At 38.2% G+C, this 21,302-nt stretch overlaps 1 protein-coding gene across 1 annotated transcript in view; it reads left to right on the forward strand.

Annotated features, from left to right (window-relative positions):
- The first annotated feature begins 488 nt into the window (after positions 1–488).
- Positions 489–21,302, forward strand: part of slc39a10 (solute carrier family 39 member 10) — a 35,378-nt gene continuing 14,564 nt past the window's right edge. The window contains exons 1-2 of the mRNA XM_079821993.1: positions 489–572; positions 19,378–20,556. Of these exons, the coding sequence (XP_079678119.1) occupies positions 19,399–20,556 (1,158 nt within the window). The 5' untranslated portion in view covers positions 489–572; positions 19,378–19,398. The remainder of the gene's footprint in view (positions 573–19,377; positions 20,557–21,302) is intronic.

A 21,302-nucleotide genomic window follows, 5' to 3' on the forward strand; every position in this document is an offset into this window, starting at 1 on the left:
TTTGGGGCTAAAAAGGAATAATAAAAGTCCAAGAGTATACAAAATTGCATAGAGTACGTCACAAGTAAAACAATAATTTAATACTAGATACAAGATTAGCCTAAAAACAAGCTAATACCGCTTAGCGGCTATCATTTAAATTGAAAAAACACAACAGTGAACTTTGCTTAAAGCTCGACTATATTTAGATCTTATGGTTACTTAAGCCATAAATACATATTACATAATAAAAGATTGGCACAATGTGATAATGGTCCCCCGCCTTGTCACAATTATTTTTTGCCATACTACCAGTACCAAAGTAAACCCTAAAGTCTTTGATATAACCGAGTCCGCTTCCGCCAGACTGCTTTCCCTCAGACTGTCTGATGGCGGAAGCACACGTCATAGAGCTCGTTCCTCGTTGCGTAAAGTGCGTTTCACATTCCTCGAAATGTGGAGACGGGCGTAAGAATGTACGTAGTTGGCTTTGAGAATGGTGTTTCCGCAGTGGGGTCGGAGTTTTTGTGCGGTGCGCAGCGTGAGTGTTTTAGTACCGAGCGGAGAGGAGATGCACACGGCACTCGAGTGAGGTAAACTATATAAAACCCGCTTTGTTTTCATACACTCCCACAACATGGACCCGAGCCGCTTCAGATGGGTCAATGAGAGCAGGGTATTACGATAAAATCGTGAAAATGTTTGACTTATTATTGATTTTATGGCTTTCGGCGCTAGCAGTGTTAGCTGCTGCTGCTGTTTAGATTTCCGCCGATTGCGCTTTTAAAGCTGCTGCTCGACTAACGGCGTTTCTCTGCTTTAGATACACGTGTTTATTGCGAATCATGTTAATAAAATAGACATTTGTTCACTTAGGCATTGATTAAGATTTATTGCACCGTGAAGGGGAAGTGTGGGGTTTAATCGCATGTCTGGGCTAGGGATCAGTCATGTGAAGAAGTTAAGGGTGTTGTAGTCTTTAAGATTATCTCATGCCGGTTTAAATGTAAAACCAAATGTTCCTGTTTTGCAGGTTTTCCTTAGAATGCGGAATTAATCTGTTTTATGACTTGTTGGAGGTGTCCTCTGCACACATGCTTAATTTATCTTTTAATTACAGTTGAAAATTAACAAATTAAAATGGCCAATTAAAGTTGGGTCATGTTTTGAATGTGATGAATGCAGATTGTTTAATTCCAGTTTCTTTGGGCATTTTTTGGGCCCAGACAGTGACAGGGCAACGTGTTTGTTTCCAAATGATCAATTCTGAGTCACATTTGGCAGATCCTAACCTGACCAGCTGTAAAGTGCCCAAATCCAAAGCCCCACCAAAAATGACCAGCTAAAACATTTTTTTCCCCCTGATAAATTGACTTTATTGACTATATATTGTTTTGCAACATGGCATCAAGGGTGTTATAATAGACATTAGCAATAATTTTAATATAGTTTGATGTAGGACAAGGCGACAAGCATAAGCGTGATGCTACTCTTTACATTTTAATGCCGGAAATGTGACAATGTCACAGTGCGGATGCAGTGAAATTGATGCTGTTTTCCTGTTGAGCCAATGCACACCTGCAGAAACCTTCCTCTGTTTAACTGTGCCTAACCACAACAACTGGTGTTTGTGGATCTACAGTGCCTCTGCTTTTAAAAGGCAGATGTTAACCCAGTTCAAAATGTGGAAAGGGAAGTCTAAAATCTTTAATCCCAAATTAGTAAAACGTGTCACTTTGTATTCACCTCCATAGTAATTTACAAATCCTGTATATTTTTTTATACCTAGCTGAGTGGTCATGCAAAACCAGTTTTTGTATAACCATTTTTCGGTTTCTGTCTTTTTTATTCTTTTTCTTTCTTTCTTTCTTTCTTTCTTTCTTTCTTTCTTTCTTTCTTTCTTTTTTTACATCAAACCACTAATTTTTATCAGTGGAGATTCTGAGGATGCTATAAATACAATCTAGCCTATTGTTGAAGGTGAAGTTGTAGTAAATGCAGAATCCATAAAGGGATTGTTCACCCAATAATAAAAATTCTGTCATTATTTACTCACTCTTAAGTTGTTCCAAACCTGTATGAGTTTCTTTGTTCTGCTGAACACAAAAGAAGATATTTTGAAGAATGTTTGTTACCAAGCAGATAGAGCAACGATTAGCTATGTTTCCATCCAAAGTTGCGAATGTAATTTATGCGCAAAAATGCAATATCGCAAAAAAAATTTGCGAATAATGCACCGTTTCCATCCAGTGAGTCGAAGATAACATAATCGTCACTTCCTGATAAACTACCGCTAAATAATCACTAAGAAACATGGGAGAAGCCACCATATATAATCATTTTCGTATATAATAAATTATTTGCTTTTCAAGAGAAACTCGTGCGTCTCAATAAACTTGTTGTCATGCTTTCAGAGGCAGATGCTGCTGTTTGGGAACGCAGTTGTGTAAGACAGGAGGGAAATATACCGATCATCTTTGACAACAGACTTCTGAATGACCAAAACAGCATTTCGGATGTTTGCAAACAAGATTTCTCAGCTGGTTAGTACAGTTATGCTGTTACATCGTGAAAGTCACATGTATTTTTTTTTTTTGCGCATCAAGGAATTTATTCGATAATGCATTTCCATCGTAGTTTATGCGCATGTTTTCGTATCGGATAGAAAATGTATCCGACTCAAACGAGCGCATCCTTTTTTTTAATGCACATTTTTTTTAATTTATGCACATCTTGGCGTTTCCATTCAGCATTTTTTGATGCGATATCCCAAAATGCGCATAAAAATGGGTGGATGGAAACGTAGTTATTGACTACCATAGTATTTTTTCTCCCTACTATGGTAGTCAATGGTTGCTCTATCTGCTTTGTTACAAACATTCTTCAAAATATCTTCTTTTGTGTTCAGCAGAACAAAAAAACTCATACAGGTTTGGAACAACTTGAGGGTGAGTAAATGATGACAGAATTTTTATTTTTGCGTGAACTATCCCTTTAATCGAAATAGATGACTGCGATTCAATAGTATTGCAACTTTTGATGTACTTGACTTCTGCCGGAAAGTCTTTGCAGCCAGTTGGTATTTACAGCATCTTTCTCAATTGATGGCCATTAAAAAATTCTGCAGATAAAATGTTTGCTAATTATGCCAGTAAAAAGGGAATTTCCATCCATTTTGGTGGAATGTAATAACAGATGTAATGGATTACTTATTTATAACTAGGCATGTGACGGTATCAAAGTTTCATGTTGCGATAATTTCTGAAGCTTTTATCACGGCATGTGGTATTATCATGATATTGATATTCAATAACATTTTTATATCAAAAAGAACATTTAAATACAATAAATCAATGCAAAAAGGGTATAAAGTAAACAAATGTTTCAAGCAGATTTAAAGTGCAAAATAATTATAAAGAACAATAGGTAACACTTTACAATAAGGTCTCATTAGTTAATGTTAGTTAATGAATTTACTAACATTTTCAATGAGCAATAGCTACGTTTGTTACAGAAGTTATTATTCTTTGACAATGTTAGTTAAAGAGCACCTATTATGGCATTTAAAATGTTCCAAATATTGTTTTAGAAGTCCCCAACAACAGTTTTGCATGCATGCAATGACAAAAAAGACTTTAGTTTTCTTATAATATGCAGTTATTTTTACCTGTTTTGACAGTGATTCTCAAATTATTCCTTTAGTGATTCACTTTTCAAAACCCCGCCTTTACGTGACGCTAATCTGCGGTGATTGGTCCGATGACCCAGTCAGTTGTGATTGGTATAGTCTGTGCAGATATTTTAGGAAACGGAACGCCCTTCACCATAAATGGTTTTCGGAACCTCTTAACTGGATTGAGGGCGCATTCGTCCTCAAGCTTTATTTGTTTACATTAGCTCAAATGACTGTCAGATGTAAGTAATTACCATGTCAATCTATACATCATTCAAAAGATCGAAGAGTCAAGCTTCCATTTTTTACCTCTGTTTTATTCTCAAAGTCTTATAGTGACAGTAATTTGTTAATATGTGTCAGGAGTTATGAATATGACAACCGCATCGGTACCGTTTGATTGTAATATGAGCCTCAGCTGCTCTCGTTCATAAAAAAACTCTATTCTCCTCACGAAGAATCGCAACAAATCAACATCCCTCAGGGCTTTTAGTTCAAAAGTGTGCAGATGAGGAGAAATATTGATAGATTCTCATATGTCTGTGTCAAATTTCTAAACAGAGGAGTATTTTTTATTCAATACTTCCTCAAAATGCGCAGATGTAGCCTAATCATGAGCGATTGAGTCTCTTATGTGTTGTTTTCAATTCATACTGGCAGCCGGAGGACGCTCTGTGCACATGGAGTCCATATATGGTACAGACAGACGAAGAAGATACCATGTGCCATAAGCTTCCTGAGATCGCGAAACATGCAAATAGAGACATTTGAAGACTAATAAACACACAATCGCGACGATGTATGGTTTGTCTTCAAGCCACTTAGTCTTCAAATGCTCATCCTTGGGCAGATGAAAAAAGTTTGCTTTTGAGTGGCACTTCAGAACACCTCGTCTCGTCGCCATGATGTTTTCTAGTTTTCACTGGCGTCTTGGAGCGCAATAAGTGGGCGTATCGTATTCAAATAACTTGACAAGTTGACGTCATCTAGTCAGAGAAAAAGCTTCGGTCTTCTAACGATTCTTAAAAATGACTCAGAATCGACTCTTACTTTTGAAAGAAAATAACTATATATACGGTGCACTGTCATATTTCAAACTTTGCAGGATGTTTTTGTTCACTTAGATCTATGTTACACACTACATGAAAGGTAAATTTCAAAATTCCATGATAGGTGCTCTTTAAAAATACAACTGATCATTGTTAGTTCATGTTAGCTCAGGTTTTGATTTTAATAATGTATTAAATGTTGAAACTAACATTAACTAAGATTTAAAAAATGCTTTAGAAGTACTTTTTATTTCAGTTTAACTAATGGAGCCTTATTGTAAAGTGTTACCGAAAAATCTTCAATCAATTTATAGGGCATGTTGTAGTCCAGATTAAAATGTAAAAAAAAATTTATGTTTGAAAATAAATAGCCTATAATGTCTTTAAAGGGATAGTTCACCCAAAAAGTATCCCTTAATTTACTCGCCCTCAAACCATCCTAGGTGTATATGACATTCTTCTTTCAGACGAATGAAGTATTTGGTGCAGTGATGAACACCCTTGCGAAAACAAAAATCTGAATGGCTGTTTGAGACATTTAAATTCTGTTCAGAAACGGAGAGTAGTGCAGCTGCTTTGTTTACGGGGTTACCGGGGTAACAGTTGCATTTCTGTTGTTCCATCTGCTGTCAGAGAGTGCATTTTCATTCAGCGCATCTCCTTCACTCGTTCCGCAATGTGCGTGTTGGGCTTGTTGCGGCCATTTCACACCGCAATCGTGAGCGTCGTGTCAGATTCACATCAACGTAAACTTGAAGCATTTGTATAGCGTCACATCAGCAGACAACTATATTTCTTTTTAGAAGTTGGTCATTTATAAACTTGATAGTCTTGAAAGTTTGTTAACATGGGGAGGTGTACAATATTCGCATGTAAATGGTAAACATCAAACACAAGCAAGAAAACAGTTCCTATCATGTTGTTTCAGTCATACTTCAATATGTTTACTAGACAGCAAACTGCGGATTTAAAAAAAAAAGCACACTTGGGTTTGATTTGGGTAGTATTAGAACATGTAGCCTACCTGTCTGTGTAAGCCTATTCATATTTAGTTTACTTTGTTTTTTTTTATAATACACCATACTTTCACCCAAACTGAATAATTAAAAACAAGTTTAAATGAGTACATCTAAAATAATCATGCTTATTCTGTGAATTTTGAGCACTTTTTTAGTGTGAAATCATAGTTATTTTGTCCATCAAAAGTGTTCTTTCACTTTAATTGAGCGTCAGCAGCGCAGCAAAATTAGGCTAGGTGCCGAAACCTATTACTATTGCTCACGCGCTGCTCCTGCTCCCGGTATGGATGCACTCATTGCTTAACATGCACGCCGAAAAAGAAATACACGCTGCTCATGCTTGCGGTGTGAAACGGCCGTTACAGTGCGAATGCAGTGTTGTACATTTGAAGCGAAAAAAATAAATATAAAGCGAAAAATGCCTTCTAAAAATCTGAATAATTCATAATAAATGTTCACGGTAATTATAATTATGCCCACGATAACAATACTGTGCTTGTTCATTATCGTGATATCGTATTGCCATTTATCAGCACATGTCTATTCAGAACATGCATCTTCATAAGAAGCAGTATTTCAAATACATCCACTTGGTTGACAACAATAGATGTAACTGTGATATTTGCCTTGGCTTATGTAGATTGTTGGTCTAGTGTGAGAAGTAGGTGTTGTTCGAATTGACTGCTCCTCTTTTTTTTTTCACTCCTCCCTCCCATTATTGCTGCAGCTGAGGTTTGTCTACTTTCAAAGCGAGGTGTTTGGCATTTCAGATGAGCTTAAGGGCTTGGGACTGTGTGCGTTCTTGAGGTGACAATTAATGTTGTCGTGACTGCGTTTACATGCAGCTGTAGAGTCATTAGTGGAATTTAGGTTCAGGTGATTGGCTCAAAGCAACCTAGCAGCAGAAATAAGTGCTCATTAACAAATATGGCAGATTGTGTCCTTTCAATGGAGATGAATAGGAATGCCAACGGATAGCTTTATCCATATAGATAACTTTGGTTCTACCAGTTGATTATAATGCATTTGCTTCAAATGCTATTAGTATATTCTTATCAATGGTAATTCAAGAATATTTACTGTAGGGCCATTGTATTTCTGGTTCTGGGATACATTCTTAACCACTGATACTTTGTGGTACAACCCAGGTTAGATCATAGTAATACTGGCTAACACAATGTTTAAGTTGAGAAACTGGTTGTTTCTTTCTGAAAGTTCAACATCTTGCATGTATTATTTTTGCTATGAACAGTCTCAAACAAAGTCGCTTTACAGGCCAGCATTAAAAAAAGAATTTGTCAAATACGGGTTGGCATTTTATCATGTGACTTGTTCGGTCTTAATCAAACACACTTGGTAATAACAGCCCATAAGATTGTTCACATGATCAGAGCTGTGCATTTAAGAGATTAACTCAGTGGATGGGGCCTTGTTAGGGATTCAGTCTTAAGATTTTAGGGGACTTCGCAGGTGCATGAAAATCTACATTTTATAATATCACATTAAACACTTTAAGTTGGTATGTTTTATGGCAACTATTTCAGGTGACTGTCTTTATGTTCAAGACCAAAAAATCAGGTCAGGTATTTAGGGTTTTATAACTAGTCTTGAGCATTCTATAACATTCTATTGTACGAACAGTCAGGAATAGGATTATTTCACAATTTATTACATACCAAACAACGCACACACAACATGCAAAGCCTTAAGTCTCGACTTAACTTCCTTCCGAAATTTTGGAGTGAAGTGTGGTCATGTCGCATTGGTCATGATACATGTTAATTCTGAGAAAGGGACTTTCAGAAATTAGACTAATCATGATGATTCAGAGTTTGCTCATATCTGAAGTCTTGAACATCTGCATTATTGGCATGCCTGCATATTGTGCCATGATTAACTGCTTTGTTGCTTAACAGGACACATTTAAGATGCTTAACATCCAAGTGATGTCATGTCCTTTTCTTAAGGAATAAGCTGTTCTTAAGCCATAGCTTTACGAGTTTGGTGTGATGAGTTATAATCATTAACATTGCATTGGCTATATCAGTAATGGCCGATATATGTCAGCTGATAATGTATAGCCATATGATCATGGGACTTACACTATTTCTAGATGGTTAATTTGTAAAAACATTTTGTGGAATGTTTGTGTTTGGTGTCATTTGAAGCGCATAGAGATCTGGGCCTGTATTCTTAAAGGGTTAGTTCACCCAAAAATGAAAATTCTGTCATTAATTACTCACCCTCACGTCGTTCGAGACCCGTAAGACCTCCGTTCATATTCGGAACACAAATGAAGATATTTTTGTTGAAAGCTGATGGCTGAGAAAGGCCTCCATTGGCATTCAGTACACTTATACTCCCAAGACGGATAAAAGGCACTCAAAACATCGTTACAAAGTCCATCTCACCACAGTGACTCTACAATAATCTTACGATGCGGCGACAATAGTTTTTGTGCGCAAAAAAAATCAAAATAACACCTTTTTCCAACTTGTTACTGCCTTCCGTGTGTGCCTCCACGACGCATGCGCGAGAATATGACGCAGATCCGGCGTTCGGACAGATGACCCAGAAGTGATTTGTTTACAATCAGAGGAAGACGCGCGTATCTCAGCTGTTGGATTATACATTGATCGTGCTTTAGGTCTCGGCGTAGTGCTCAAAATGGGGTTAGAGTGTGCATTTCATGGAATCCCGAGCCCCGGCGCTACGTCATATTCTCGCGCATGCGTCGTGGAGGCACACGCGGAAGGCAATAACAAGCTGGATAAAGATGTTATTTTGATTTTTTTTTGCACAAAAACTATTGTCGTCGCATCGTAAGATTATTGTAGAGTCACTGTGGTGAGATGGACTTTGTAATGACATTTTAAGTGCCTTTTATCGGTCTTGGGAGTATAAGTGTACTGAATGCCAATGGAGGCCTTTCTCAGCCATCAGCTTTCAACAAAAATATCTTCATTTGTGTTCCGAATATGAACGGAGGTCTTACGGGTCTCGAACGACATAAGGGTGAGTAATTAATGACAGAATTTTCATTTTTGGGTGAACTAACCCTTTAAAGCTTCCTCTCAGAAAGCTCCTAATTTAGCTTAAAAATGTCTTAGCTTAAGGTTCGGGACCAATCTGACCAACTCTGAGCGAGGAAAAGACTAAACTTACATCTTAATGAGGAGGCAGGGCTGACCCCGTTGCTAGGTATGACCGTCTTTTGAAGACTGTGATTGGTTGGTTGTCCAAGAAGGAAAATAAGAGCGCTTTTAAGTATAGGGTCTATTATAAGCCTTCACTTACACCATTACAGGTGTAATTTTTCATGTTTTACTGTACTCACACACACACATAATTTTAAATATTTATTATTTACCATGCTGTTAATGTTGTACTTTGTATTTGATAGGAAATGAACAGCGACACAATAAGGTTCTGAAAGTGCTGTAATTGTTTGTGTGATCACTTTGCTTATAGAAGTTTGTGACAGACCCAAATCATCACTGCTGCTAGTTGCAATTTTCCAGTTGCCAAATAGTGATTGCTTCCATTTCTGGTGCTATGGCATTTCTGCGATGTGTCAGAGATGTTAGCGTGTTTCTAATAAGATCGGTCACAAACATGATCCCTGCACGATCTAATGTGTAGCGTCTTTATTAACTCACTGTCATGTATTGTGTGCAACACATTTCTTCTCCCTTTTCACGTTTCGTCCCTTTTTGCTGCTGTCCTTGTCCGTACTCCTAACCATTTTGGACCTTAAGACCTCTTTTAAGGGTTAAGATGCTTTCTGAATTACTAGGATATTTTCTTTCATTTTAAGAGCAAACGGCCACATTTCTAAGAATTGTCTTAGAATTTTGTCACTATGAAAGGTTTTTCATGAAGACACGCCCTGGACTTTTCTAAAAAGTTTATTTTATTGTCTGCCCCCAAAAATAGATTGATATCTAATTTTGGTGAATTTGTATTGGTTATCATATCAGTCAACGTTGTAATGGTGCATTCCTACAAAAGGATCCTGCCTATGTTTCTCAGCAGTTCCTCTCTAATGCGTCTCCCCTGTTGACTCTTCAATTGACCTGACAAGCGTTAAAAATCCCTCTGATTAGTTTCGAGCCTTCTCTTTGATAATCACCGCTCTCGTTTTCAGTTGGTCTGGATAATAGCCCTGGATAATAAATGGACATATCAAACTGATGTCTAACAGGGGAAAACTAACTTTTACAGGCATCAAAGTATTCTCTCCTGCGTTGTCTTTGAAAACGCTGGACCATAACTTATGGTGCAGGCTTCTTCCTTCTGATATTTAAGCTCTACAGCTGACCTTTGAAACTAATTTACTGAAGTTGTTGTGCTGCTGAACCACACAAAGTTTGACTCTGTTAACTGAAAGCAATGAGAACAAATTGCATGCATTTAGTCCCTCTGGTGAAATATGGAGTTTGAATAGACTTGCTATGCATGAGAAAGTTTGATGGGTTTCTTTGTTGCAATAATTGGTTAACAATGATGTAACCAGAAAGATCTCATAAGTAGTGAGATTTCCTTGGATATATGGATGGCAAGATGCTCATACTGTACAAATAGCCTTAAACTAGGGATGCACAGAAATTTTTTCATTTTTGGCTGAAAGAGAAAAAAGCCCGAAAATGTGAGCCAAAAATATATGCCGCCCTGGCCCTGTGTTCAGCGCTCAGGTTTCACTCTTTGATTTTTTTTGTAACTTTGCGAGCGGCACCGCTTCCGAAGATGCACAACTTCGAAGCGACTCTCTCTGACCGAGCAGGTGAGTCTGTACCCGCACCCAGTTAGCTCTGCTCAATGTTTTGCTCTGTGTGTGCGCGCTGCATTCTCTGCTCATGGCCTAAGCGAACACTCCACTCATGTACTGCTCACGCTCACCAGTAGGGGTGTGCGATATACTGGTAGACCGTATTAACCGGTAGAAAATTGTCTACCGGTAGAGATTTTGGACCATTTGCTCTTATAGTGGTTACGCTCACTCACGTTGCCATTTTGTGCCATCTCGAAAGCGTATCTTTGAATGTGTTTTTAGGCATTGCAGTTAAAACAACAAGTGATTTTAAACCGTTCAAACGCAGTAAGCAGCGAAAGAGGGCTCATTTGGGTATATGCATGTGCTGAAACGCATGCACATACAACCTGCTGCTCATACAGCGCGTGAGTACTGAAATGATTGTGATTGTGAAATTGGTGATGAGATTTATGAAATTTCAATTCAAATTTGATGTCATATAAACTTTATTTGAAGCAAACATAACTATATTTTGATATATATTGTTATCGTGAAACATAATTATTCATATCGTGATAAGATTTCGGTCATATTACCCACCCCTTCTCACCAGAAAAGCAAAGTCTGCTTAGATAACATGCCGACATGAAATTTCTCTGTACAAATTTCTCTGAAACAAGACTTGTTTCTGTTTGCAATAGCCCTGTACTATAGCCATGCTGGGAAACGCTGGTAAAATGACGCTACAATCTCGTTCACTGCTCTGCTCTCCACTATCTGATCACATGCTCTAATAATAATAATAGCTTTGTATGATTATACATTTATTTTGATAATTGGTTAAAAAAATAAAACCGTTAATTCTGATTCTGAATGAAGAATAATGTATCGATATTTTGGTGTGTTACTTAAGTGTGGTTATTTTATTTTATTGGCTTGTATTTATAAAAAATCTGATTCAATACAATTATTGCATTTGATTAAGTCTAATATTAATACGATTATAGAGCGAAACTAAAATTAGAAATTAATTAATATATAAATAAAAAAAGTCAGTGTATCCAGAAGTTTCGGCCCAGAATTGTCATTTCGGTGCATCCCTACCTTAAACTATTTTTTTTCCTGCTTTTGATGGCTACTTCAGGGCCGATTAGCTTAAATCTCTCCCTCCACCCACTCCTACACACCCACCTACCAACACTTACAAACACACATATGTCCAGTACACCCTCCCCTCTGCACTAAATCAGCACACTTGAAGAGTTCAAAACATCAGACCTCGTTCCATATTGCTTTAGAGCACTCCCTGCCCGAGTCTGACGACGTATGACTCGTTCCTCCACCTTGTTGAGACAGAAAGAGGTAAGCTGTCGGATGCACCTGCAGGCAGATCTGCAGATCCTAAACTGATCTGTACGCCACATTTTCACTCTGGATAGACTGTCGAAAGCTGATCCTAGTAGTGTGAAGATCAGCAGTGCAGCAAGGCGACAGCAACACTTGAAGGTGACTAACTTATTTTGGACTTGGTGGTTTTGAAAGTTGCCATCGGTTTTGCTTGCAATATGTTGGATTGATTGGATCTGACTTGGTTATGTTGTCAGAGTTAGCCTAACCCACTCTATAAATATGTTTAGGTTAATCCAGGTCACTCAACCGATGGTGTGCTGTATTTTATTTGCTCTCTTCATGTGATCAGAGCAGCTGCTTGTTTTTTATGAGATGTATACCAGTTTATGATCAAATCAAGTTAGTTTATGGACTGGTTACAGTTTAAGTATACTTAAGATTTGGGTGGAAAATGTTTGTCCCCAGTATAACTAAGTAATCTTACATTTAGTCTCAACAAATTTTAACCATGTTGCTACCATGCATCAGGGTGCATTCATTGAACCTAATGGCATGCTGTTCTGGACCTTCTGGATAGTTTGTTTATTTTAAAGGTGTGTGTGTTAGGAGTCACGAGGTCATGCTTTTCGAGTCTTTGATTCTTGACTCCACCTAGACAGGCCCATTTAACCAGTGCTGGACCGTCTTATCGGACCGCCTAGTTTCTTCTTTAAAGACCTTTTAGATGTCTTTGTTAGGAACTGTTCCTCGTGCAGCTATGTATTGCTGTCCTTTCCCAGAAATCCTTGTGCTGGCAAACATGTGTAGTTCCCATCTGTTGTGTGGCATCTGCTCATCTCTCAGGCCTCGAGGCTTCTCCTGACATACAATTTTTTTGTGTGTGAGTTGTAGTTGAAATATGACCGATTAAATGTGTAGATACACCTAGTACAGATCGTATATCTCCAGTTATTGGTTGAAGTGATGTGATCCCACATTGCTTGGCTGCAGCTCATAGATTTGTTCTGTGGCCTGCTAAAATTCACACTAAACACAAAATGAGTTGGCCCAGGCATGAATTGGAGAGGAATATTAGCCGGATCACCACAAAGTTGTTCGCCTGTGTTGTAAAAGCTGATTTATTTAATCCAGATTCCAGACTAGTCCCACTGACTGTAACCCTGCTCAACCTCTTACAGTAAGCTAGATTGTAAACAGGAATTCGCCAGCAGTGGACTCATGTGTGATTTGCGAGAGATGCTCCGTTTAGGCAGAAGCCTTGTGAGAGTCATATGATGCATCTTAAGGGCTCTCTCTTTTTCTCCCTCCGTTGCTCAGAGACTCAGGTTAATGTATAATAACAGGACTCGGGCTAGCCCAACAGCTTGTTCCAGGAATGGAGGGTGATGCTTGGTACAACTTGCCATCGTAGATGTAGTAAAATGTAGCTTAGATGGTTACATAATTCTAAATTCATCACATAGCTGCCCATGTCATTTGGAGTTCACCCAATGTTTTCTTTTGTACTTTTGCCATGTCATGGTTTGGTTTGGTGTTTGGTGTCATGTTGAAGCACAGCACTGTGTTCGGAGCGGCTCGATCACAGTAAATGCTACTCCATCTCTGCAAGCGCTGTGAGATTGATGTGCATTTATTATGTGAAAAGAAACACGTGCCAAACATTGTTTCAAACTTGTATTGAGAGGCGCTAACAAGCCTGTTGTCCAACTAAAGAGAACATTTAATGACATGTTTTAACTCCACTCACAAATTTATCTTAACTTTGCCTTCCTTTTATTACTTAAAATCACACTTTAAGTACTACGATACTACAGCAAAGATTGTTCAAAGTGTTTTAGATTGTTTATTCTTATATAAGAGCATTGATAGTGGGAGAGGCGGATCATAGCAAGCACCGGGAGAATAATACAATTTCAATCAAATATTAAAATAAACATTTTGGCTTAAAATATCATGATCGTATCGTGAGTTCAGTATAGAGATATGTATCGAATTGTGACATTAATGTATCGTTTCACCCCTAATAATGATACACATCCAATTTCTTTTTCAACAGTTTAGATTCACTTAAGACATAACCGACTATGTTAACAAGAATACTTGCCGAGACTGGTACTTAGACATAATTTTGTGTGTATGCCTTCAGGCTTTGTCTTATGCTCTCAAGCTGCCCAAGTATATCTCACGGTAAATGAAAAAAGCCAACATGCTTCTGCGCTGGCCGCTCAACATCAAGAGTGATTCACATTTTTCCCACACCTTGCAAGGTCACGGTAGATAAGCTGCTGACCCCCACCTGTGCAACGATCACAGGTGCCCTGACAGGGCTCCCTGTATGTTTACAGCATTAGTTGGGATTTTTTTTTTTTCTTGCGAAAAAATTTATATATAACTACTGGACCTGATATTTATCCAAATGACTCGATATTGAATCAAGATATAGTATAATAGTATCACAAGTTTATACATTGAAATGTGTCAAGCACTAATACAAACAGTAGGCTGCCAGTTATTGTACCATGTAAACTTTGTAACATGTCTCTAAACTTAATGAAATTCTGTTTAGTTACACTTATTGTGATGCAAGGTTCTCTCTCCAAGCTAAACTCAAAATTTGAACCCTGACTACGATTTGTTTAACCCATAGCTATGCCGATTAGCATCGCTTTATAAAATAGGCTATACTTTATTCTTATGAAATACCCGAGATGGCTTGAAGAACACAGATAAACCATATACTGTCGCGATCGTGTTTATTTTCATGTTTCATCGGCCAAAATGTGTCCATCTGCATTTTATTTAGCATTATCAGCATGACTTTGTCCATGTAAGAGATTTCCTGGAACGCCATACAATTTTGACTTCTATGAGTTTTACTTGTGGACTTTGTCTTTGCGCCCTCCGGCTTCTAGTATGAATGAAACAAACATTACATGTGTGTACTCTTATGTTCACGTCACCCTATTTTTGGTACAAATAGGAAAAATAATACTTCTCTCTAAAGAAAATAAAAAAATATGCGAATCCATACGTTTTTCTCCAGTGTAGACTTTGTCCATAATAACATAACTGGATATTAGAAACAAATATTTTGGCTTTACTGGAAGGCTTTTGGCTAAGATCATTACAGACACAGTAGTAACATGAATCTCACTAGGCATGTGCTGGTATCAAATTTTCATGTTGCGATTAATTGCTGAAGCTTTTATCACGGTATACGGTATTATCACGATATTGAAATTCGTTGCAAAAAAATTGTCATATTATAACAAGTTTAACAAGTTTCTTATAACAAAAAGAACCAACATTTAAATACAATAAAGCAATACACAAAAATGTTCAAAGTAAACAAATATTTAAAACCGATTAAAGTGCAAAAGAATTATAAAGAACAATAGGTAACACTTTACAATAAGGTCTCACTAGTTAATTCATTAACATTAACAAAGAGCGAATAACTACATTTTTACAGTTATTCTTCTTTGATAATGTTAGTTAAAAAAGCAACTGTTAGTGTTCGTTCGGTCCATTTAATAATACAGTTTACAACTTTTGATTTTAAAATGTGTTATTCAATGCTGAAATTTACATTTAACTAAGATTAATACATGCTTTAGAAGTATTTTTCATTGTCAGTTTGTTAATGAATGTAATTTTAAATAATGTTGAGAATGTTAAGAACTAATGTTAAATAATAGAGCCTTATTGTAAAGTGTGTGACTGAACAACAAAGAATCAGAACCTATTCAAACAATATCTAGGGCATGTATTAATGTATTCAAATATAAAATGTTTAAGTTTGAAAATGAGTAGCCTTAAGTCATTAAGTATTAAGTATTTGGTCATGTGATGAGCAGCGAATACAGAAATCTGAATGGCTGTGTGTTTAGTAGAGCGAGTGTTTTGTTTACGAGGATTACCAGGGAAACGGCTGGATTTCTGCTGTTCCATCAGCGCCCTCTGCTGTCAGAGAGTGAATGTGTATTTTCATTCTCCTTCACTCATTCCGCCATGCGCTGCTCATGCACGTTGGGTTTGTTTACTTCAGATGGGTAAAGTATTCTTAATGCATTCTAAAAATCGTAATTTGTAATAAATAATTATTCACGGTATTTTGAAGTGCCCACGATAACAATATTGTGCATGTTCATTATTGCGATATATCGTATTACCGTACACTGGCACATGTCTAAATCTCACTGATGAGAAAGTGAACAATCATCTATATTTCTATCTGTTCAGCAGGCAGCTTCATTACTCAGGTTGTGCTTATGTGCGTCTGCTTGAGGCTTAAAGTTCCTGACACTGTTCTGATCACAGCCTCTGTGTGTGACAGTGAGGACACTATATAAACACACCTCAGTAAATGGCACACTCCTCTTCTCATTCATGACTAAGTTGAAACGGGAGCCCATGAAAACATGAGTGTTTGGTTTATTCTTCCCTGTTACCATTCAAACAGAAAAGTAGAGATGCACCGAAGTTAAAGTTTTTTTCCCCCACTTTAATACAAATTATATCTCGAAAAACATGCATGAATACCAGAAGGTATGTTGAAAGATACAGTACGACTTACCAAAATCCGTATTGTCTCATGTAAGACCTAAATCTGTGTCAGTACCTGGATGGGAGACTTCCTCGGAAATCTAGGTAGGTGCTGGAAGAGGTGTTAGTGAGGCCAGCAGGGGGTGCTCACCCTGTGGTCTGTGCGGAGCCTAATGCCCCAGTATAGTGATGGGGACGCTATACTGTAACAAGCACCGTCCTTCGGATGAGACGTTAAACTGAGGTCCTGACTCTCTGTGGTCATTAAAAATCCCAGGATGTCCTTCGTAAAAAGAGTAGGGTGTAACCCCAGAATCCTGGCCAAATTTGCCCATTTTCCACTGTCCATCATGGCCTCCTAATAATCCCCATATACTGATTGGCTTCTTCACTCTTTCTCCTCTCCACCAATTAGATGGTGTGTGGTGGGTGTTCTGGCGCAATATGGCTGTCGTCACATCATCCAGGTGGATGCTGCACATTGGTGGTGGTTGAGGAGATTCCCCCTTCCATGTAAAGTGATTTGAGTACCTAGAAAAGCGCTGTATAAATGTAACACATTCCTCCGTAGAAAAATGTCACTTAACGTTGCATTTACCTCAGGAAAGTTATCCAATGTTCACAGTTTGTTAGTTAGCTATAAAAAACAACTGAGTTGTATGCAAACATTTTTATTTTGAGTGTAATTATGATATCTGAAAATAAATAGCAGGTGAATATAATACCTCTGTTAATTGTAACTTTTAATAGTCTAGTGTACCAAACGAGAGGGTTTCACTGAATTTTCACATGGCTTTTCACTTCACTTGATCAAGTGTTTTCCAGCTGAAGAAATTCTTGTCCACTTGTATTTGTCTTATGATATTTCTGCAGCACATGACACTGCTGATTTTTAGGATTTTTTTAACAAAAATGTTTAGCCATATTTGGGTTGTCTCATAACCAACAAAGAGTGTATTGAGCCAGCACAGTGAGGCAGGATTATCTTCATACAGGCTGTGCTCCTGGCCTATCCTATCTCCTGAAGGGTTCAGAGGTCACTCCACTCTCATGTTTATAAACAACGTGTTGTCGAGGGGAAGGATCATAATTATACTATGTTATGACCATCTTCACGCTTGCTTCGATACAAGTTCACGCTTTAACAGGCTGGAGTGCAGACTGTCGTAAGTACTGCTCAGATGATATTTAGGCTTTAAGAACCATTTAATAAATTTGGTTCTTTTGGGTTATATGCACAGATCATTTTAGGTCTGTAGGTTTTTTTTCCTTTGGGTTTATTAGAAATTTTCTTTAAATATGAAAAAGCAAACTGTTTTTTCAATGTAACTTTTAATCCACTCTAGCCCACTATTATGGTGATCTTGATGAACTTTCAACCTTGCATTTACTTTTAACCGTTTGGCTGACTTATGATTCCTTCCAATAGGGAAGTTAAGTTTGATAAATGATTATCTGAAGGCTATACACTCTGCTGAATATAAATGTCTCTTAGTGTTTGGTATACAGATTTTTTTCCGTAAACACAATTCACAATAGAGGTCATATTTCCTTAACATAAATAACCCATGAAAAAAAAGTTAGAATTAGACCGCTACAAAAGCTGAAGCATGTTGTTTTTTTGCATATTGTTTTTAACACACCAGATAACCAGATTAAGCCAATATTCTAAAAAAGTTAAATCAATTAGGTTAATGTGTTTACGTAATGCGTACATAATCAGACTTTGACCGAATTCTTAATATTGCAGTATTTCTGACTGTGCACTCTCTGCTTGGATACATTTTGTGTTTTTGTGAGATTTGCCAGCGAGCAAAAACTGTTAGCAGAATATTACACAGTAAAAGGCAAGCATTAGAGAATAAATAGCAATGCATTTGGAATAAAAGTTTTTGGAAACACTTACACCCAGATCCATTTCACAAACATGTTTCTTATTTGTGGCACTTGTATGCAGATTTAAGAAAAGACTCTTTCTCATGCTGAGATCTCTTGACTCTTGTTTTGTTTAATTTCAGATTGATCACCTTCCCCTCTAAGGCTCACAGTAGTTGCTGTAGGGGGACCATTAAGGCTCTTTAGTACTTTTCCAGCTGGGAATCTATCAGCCCCCTGGAAAAAGGGATCTAGACACCCCCTTTCCTCATTCAAATTATGAATGAGTGCTCCCTATAATCACTGAAGCTGATATTTCATTTCATTTTAGCATTTAAAAGCAGTGCCTATCAGAAGTTACCAGATTGACCTGAGACTCTGTAATACTGGTACTGCAGAGACTTGATGCCGAAGTACTGTAAAACTTTTGACAATCACCTAAATCAGAAAGCATTAATGGAGGTTATGCACAACAAACTTCCATATTCTGTAAAGCAGGTCGCATCGCTTCCGGTTCAGGTCATTCTTACATGCTACGTTTAGCTGAACTCCAAGATGCCTAAAAAGGAGCAACCAAAGATGAGCATAAGCGATGTGTCCATAACATATGCCTTTTTTTCTTCTTGTTGCCATTTTATTTCATTTTAATATCCAAATGTTAGTGAGAATAATTAATTAGGATAGCTGATTACCTTTCTTTTTTTTTGTTGTTGTTGACTTCACCATCAGTGCTTTTGATAATTTTCACAAAAATGTCATGGCCCCCCAGAATATTTTGTTGTATGATCTGAACATGCAATATCAAAAGAAAGAACCGACCCTCTATTTTATTCTAGCTTCCTTTATTTTTTTTATCAACACTTCTTGTTTAATTAAAAAAAGCAACATTTTGAGCAAAAAAGCTGAGAAAATCGCTTTCTAATAAAATACGAAATAACTTGTCAATGGCGGGGAAAGAGTTACCATCACCATCGGCTCATAATGCTGTTGACATTTTCTCAGACAAGCGGATTCAATAAGACCAATTTTCCTTTTCCTTTGTCTGATAATGTGACGTTCGGCATATTCCGTTTTGTAGAGCAACTTGGGTGTATTTCTGGTGTACTGAGTTTTTGGATTTCTATTTCTTTACAGAGGTTTCTAAGCGAGGAGATAATGAGAGTTCACACACATACCAGATTCTGCTTTCTCTGCGTGCTGACCCTGCTGTACCATCAGTGCAGTCACTGCCATGAAGGAGGGTCCCACCATCACCACGGGCACAACCACGGTGACCATGACCATGTCCACAGTGACCTGCAGATTTCAGAGTTGTCCTGCGATAGTTTATCGGACCGGTTAGTACACGGCAGCCATGGCGAACCTGCAGAGAACGAGCAACGTTTCTACATTCACCAGTTGTTCTGTCGATACGGCCAGAAGGATCGTCTAGATTTTAAAGGCTTCCAGAGTTTGTTGTTGAGCTTAGGGCTGGGCGAGGTGCGGGTGGTTGGGCTGGAGCATGAGGATCTTGGGCACGATCATGTTGCACACTTGGATATTCTCGAGGTTCAGGAAGGACTGCACTCGCATTCGGCCGGCCATCCGCACCCTCACCAGAAACCCCACATCTCCCACAAGAACCACCAATCACATGAGAATGAAGAACACGGCCCTGCCGAGAAGCTTCCGTGCAGCAAAACACTTGGCACCGGAGCCGAGAGCACTACTCACAGTGGATCTGAGAAACATGACCATGAGAGAGACAGTGATCATGAACACATCCACACACTTGTCACAGACAGTCCTCAAACTCAAGATCATGATGATGACCACACACATTCACACACGCACAGCCAAAAACAAGACCGTGCTGTGCCACAACAACTGGAACATGATCATGACCATGACCATGACCAAAAGAGTAGTGAACATACACAAGAAAATAATGATCTCAGTGACCAAAGCCACCATCATCATGACCACCATCACCACAAGCACCCCCACCCTCATCTCCATGGTCCAGACAGCATGGAGCACACCTCAGCAACGCCTCAGCTCACACCCAGAATCCAGCCTTCTGCACTAACTGAGCTACCAACCACACAACCCAAAAGAAACAGAAGACCACATAAAGTCAGAGCCCATCAAGGGCGCAACAAGACCAGCATCACTGTTACTCAGGCCGTCGAGCTGGAGACAAACGGAGATGACCACGAGCACAGTGGCCAGGATCACAGCCCTGTTCAGCCGCAGAGGGGCAGGAGAGAGGTGCAAGGAGAAGATCTGTCTGTGAAATCAAATGCACACAGTGTTATTCACCAACATGAGGAGGTACATCTCAGCGTCTTTCTTACGATATGGTTGTTAATAAATGGTATTGCTCTTCAGATGTGCCTCCAAGAGTCATTTTAAATGGTTTCTCCTAGTTGGTCTAATCAGGGATTGGTTATTCGTTTTTATAAAAATAAAAATTGCGCCATCAAAGCATACTTCGTAACAAAAATTACAGTTGCAGAGGATAGTTACTGTCAGACTTCACCAACCAAGGTATGTAAAAAATAATGTATAGGTAATAATAGTTTTTTTTTTTGGTGAGGATTATCACAGATTTTTGGAATTAACAGTGGTGGATGGTAATAAAGTATGTTTTTACGTTTAACATTAAAATAATGCAAATTAATGTCCATTCAATACTTTTCCCATTTTGTTTTTAGCACACTTTTTTGTTTCATTGTTAAATACTATATGATATATATTGTTATTTTCACTTGTTTGCACACTTTAAATTTCAGTAACTTAAATTGTTATACTCAAGTACTTGATTTGTAGCCTGACAAGCCAGACCCACATCAGGATGTTGGGTCTGGGAACTCGCCATTGGCAGGGCTCAATCCGAGGGGTGGGATAAACGGTTGTCTTTCAAACTCCCTCTGCACGCAATAGGATAGCGCTACAACCAACCAGAGCAACGAAGAAGGTGAAGCAGAGCTAGTTGATAGATTAAACTTTCGCCGTATCCGGTCGGCAAAACTCCGAACACGTCTTCCTTTCTAAAGAATGACTTCAGTGCCGTTCTT

This window comes from Gobio gobio (genome assembly GCF_949357685.1).
Source record: "Gobio gobio genome assembly, chromosome: 7".
Lineage (NCBI taxonomy): Eukaryota > Metazoa > Chordata > Actinopteri > Cypriniformes > Gobionidae > Gobio > Gobio gobio.